Source organism: Orycteropus afer, unplaced genomic scaffold, assembly GCF_000298275.1.
Source record: "Orycteropus afer afer isolate SDZICR_OR568_19922 unplaced genomic scaffold, OryAfe1.0 scaffold00217, whole genome shotgun sequence".
Taxonomy (NCBI): Eukaryota; Metazoa; Chordata; class Mammalia; order Tubulidentata; family Orycteropodidae; genus Orycteropus; species Orycteropus afer.
Window position 1 is genome coordinate 5,624,214 of NW_006921804.1, and position 3,639 is coordinate 5,627,852.

General features: G+C 54.5%; 1 protein-coding gene across 1 annotated transcript; it reads right to left on the reverse strand.

Moving 5' to 3' along the window:
- Positions 1-2,478: 2,478 nt before the first annotated feature.
- On the reverse strand, positions 2,479-3,378 carry LORICRIN (loricrin cornified envelope precursor protein). The gene has a single exon (XM_007948629.1). The coding sequence runs from the start codon at positions 3,376-3,378 to the stop codon at positions 2,479-2,481; it is 900 nt and encodes a 299-aa protein (XP_007946820.1).
- Positions 3,379-3,639: the final 261 nt, after the last annotated feature.

Here is a 3,639-nt window from a genome sequence, read left to right on the forward strand (position 1 = left end):
TGAGGATGACTTTGTAAATGGAAGAGTTGGGGAAGGAGAATCTGTCCATATGTCTCCAGCAATGATTGGGTAGGGAGGATGCCTTGGCTTTCTGATAGTTTATATAGCAGGTATTTTGCTTTGAGTAAATGAATAAACTGGCAGTTATCTACAGCTGGTAGAATCAGAATAAGAAATGGGACCTGGGAAGCCACTGGCCAGGCTGATGTTCCACATGTCTTTTGGAGACCTGGCAATGACTACATCCCTTGGAACAAATGTAGCTTCCTCCCCCTTAATTGAAAAGTTTCTTATGTTTTTCCATGGCATGTCTGTTTCTAGTGTTCAATATCTCATTTTGGTGCAATGGGTTGCTTTTATATGGTCTTTCTAGCTATGGTCTTGTAACTCCCACCAAAAGTTTAGGTAGAACTGTACAAATAAGGTACTTGTGGCCCCCCAAGGGGAATGAACAGCTTGTTAATGATACAAATAATGTGCATGACACCCTTGTGGTGGTAGGACCATGCAAATAAGATGTATGGAACCCTAATGAGGGGATTGGTCAGTTTTGCCACCCCACTAGGCTTAAAATGAGACCTTTCAGAGGCAGAAAAGGGGAAACTCACTACCACCAAGAAAGAAGAGTTGAGAGTGGAGAGCATCCTTTGGACCTGTGATCCCTGTGCTGAGAACCTCCAAGACATGGGAGACAGAGAACATGAGACAGTGAGAAGTGGCAGCAAGCATGGCAGAGAACTAGCAGCAGCAGAACCAGAATGCTGGCAGAAGACACCATGGTCGGCTTCCCAGCCCATGGAACAACAAAGCTGAGTGCCTTTGGGCAAGAGATTTGCTGGAGGAATGTGGTGCCTCTGCTTGCTTACTGACAGAGCCACTGAGATTTGTAATACTTCTCTTAGTAGGGCAGAGGCTAGGTGTGCCCAAGGGCTGAGAGGCTGAGGACAGAGAGGCTGAGGGTCAGGGAGAGGCCTGCCTGCGGGCATAGCTGAGAAGCTGTCTTGACTGAAGAACCGTATCCTGTGCCATTCCTGCTCCTAAACTGTAACCTGTAACTTCCCTAATAAACCCCATAATTGTAAGTATTGTCTATGAGTTCTGTGTGGCCATTGCAACAAATTATGGAACCTTACAGAGAAGTAGTCCTCGGAAGGAAGGTTGGGCAATCCTACTTCCGTAGTGATACTGCCTCGGAAACCCAAGGAGGGGTCGCTATGAGTCGGGTCCGACTTGACGGCACATAACAACAACACAACAACAACAGAGAAGTAGAGAGTGCCATGAGAGGGACAGTTGGTATCAGAATTGGTAAAGAATTTGGGAAGAGGAGGTAGGTCAGCTTCATAGGAATCAGCTTTGGGCTGATTCTGATGGTGATTCTCTCCCCCTTGAGAAATTAGAGGAGGTCAGATGACTGGCTACACCATTTTTACACTCATATATTATACTGTATCTCCCTAATTTGGGTATAAGCTCCTTCAGGAGGGTAGGAAATTGCTCCTCTACTCCCTCCTATCCCTACAAGTGCCTAATACAGTGTCTCACACACTGTACAGGCTCATACATATCTGACATGCTTACTCTTTTTCCTGTGAGTCTAGGGAGCATAAGCTAGTACACCTAACGAGCAGCAGTGCTGGAGAAACCTGCAGGGCTTGCAGAATCCAGGCTCTGGACTGTGAGATATAACATCTTCCCAGAGCAGTTCTGTCTTAGGAAGGCACTGAGCTCCACGAGCAGACCCAGGATAGCTACCCAACCCACTTATTGTTGTTGTTATTTGCCGTCGAGTCGGCCCGACTCATAGCGACCCCTCCTTGGGTTTCCGAGGCAGTACCACTAGGGAAGTAGGATTGCCCAACCTTCCTTCCGAGGAGTGGCTGGTGGGTTTGAACCGCCAGCCTTCTGGTTAGCAGTCAAGTGCCCTAGGCACTATTGCTACCAGAGCACCCAACCCACTAGGGACTGTTTATTGAAATCTCTTCCCAAGATCTTTGTGTTCTGAGATCAACTGACAACTTTAAGGCATGAATCAGAGAGTTCACCTCTTTGATCACAAGTGACCAGCAATTCTTCCCTCCCTTGCTGAGCCCCCTCTGCCCATCCGCCCTCCCTTCCTACTTCCCTCCCTCCAATAGATTAATTATGTATATTCATTGGATGTATGTTTGGATGAATGAATGAAGGAAATGGAGAGGAATGGAGCAACATGGAAACTACAAAGACTTTTGAAGAACTAGAGAGTCTCATGAATTGCAAATTTATTGACTGAGGATGCATTGGGGTTGGGAGGTTGTACAGAAACTAAGGATGAAAACCTGCTGAACAAGATGCAGACTGCGAGCTCAATGGCTTCTTCTAGATCTGTAACACATGAGGGGTTTGTAAACCTCAGGGCAATATCATGAGAGGGCTAAGCCCATCTGCGCCCACGAAGAACACTTCCAGCTCCTGCGCCTCCGGGGCGTCCAAGGGGCCTTATTTGCAGGGCCAAGTAGGTGCCTGCTTCTGCTGGGTCTGGTGGCAGACAGGGACGCCCTTGCCACCTCCGGAGCCTCCCCCGGAGGAGCCCCCGCCGCAGCTGGAGCCGCCGCCGCCACCAGAGGAGCCACCGCCGCAACCGGAGGAACCGCCACCGCTGGAGAAGCAGCCGCTGCCGCCTCCGGAGGAGCCGCCGCCGCAGCCGGAGCCGCCGCCGCCTCCGGAGTAGCTCTGCTGGGGCGCGCACGAGGTCTGGGTGGTCTGCTGAGAGTAGCCTCCGCCGCCGCCGCCGCCGCCAGAGTAACCGCAGCTGGAACCACCGCCGCCGGAAGAGCCGCCGCCGCCGCAGCTGGAGCCACCGCCGCCCGAGGAGCCGCCCCCGCAACTGGAGCCGCCCCCGGAGTAGCCGCCGCAGCCGCCGCCGCTAGAGCCGCCTCCATAGCTGTACTGGACCTGCTGGCCGCCGGAGGAGCCGCCCCCGGACGGGACGCAGCCCGAGCTGCCACCGCCGCCGCCGCCGCCGCTGGAGAAGCAGCAGGAGTCGCCCCCGGAGGAGCCGCCACCGCAGATGGAGCCGCCGCCGCCGCCGCTGGAGAAGCAGCTGGAGCTGCCCCCGGAGGAGCCCCCGCCGCAGCTGGAGCCGCCGCCGCCGCCGCCGCCTCCGGAATACTTGACGCCCCCTCCGGAGCCGCCTCCGCAACCTCCGGAGCCTCCACCCCCGGAGGAGCCCCCGCCGCAGCTGGAGCCGCCGCCGCCGGAGTAGCCGCAGCCGGAGCCGCCGCCGCCGGAGTAGCCGCAGCCGGAGCCGCCGCCGCCTCCGGAGCCACCGCCGCCGCCACTGATCTTCACGCAGCCCACTGGGGGTATGGGAGTAGGTTGCTTTTTCTGGTGAGACATCTTGTCTAGTGGGGAAAAGGACCCTGGAAAGAGAGCAGAGAGCATTACTGGACCAGCTTCAAAAGGATGAGGTGAAGGAGGCAGGTACATCTATGGCAACACCCATCACCTTGGGAGCTGTGCTGCCTGGACCAGATTCATGCTATGTTAGGATGCTTGGAGTGCTCTCAGCAGGGACTCCTAGAGTGGCTCCTTTTAGAAAATACTTGAGTATCCTTGCAGGAAGTCTGCATCAAGCTTTAAACAGTCCAGTTGGGGGTG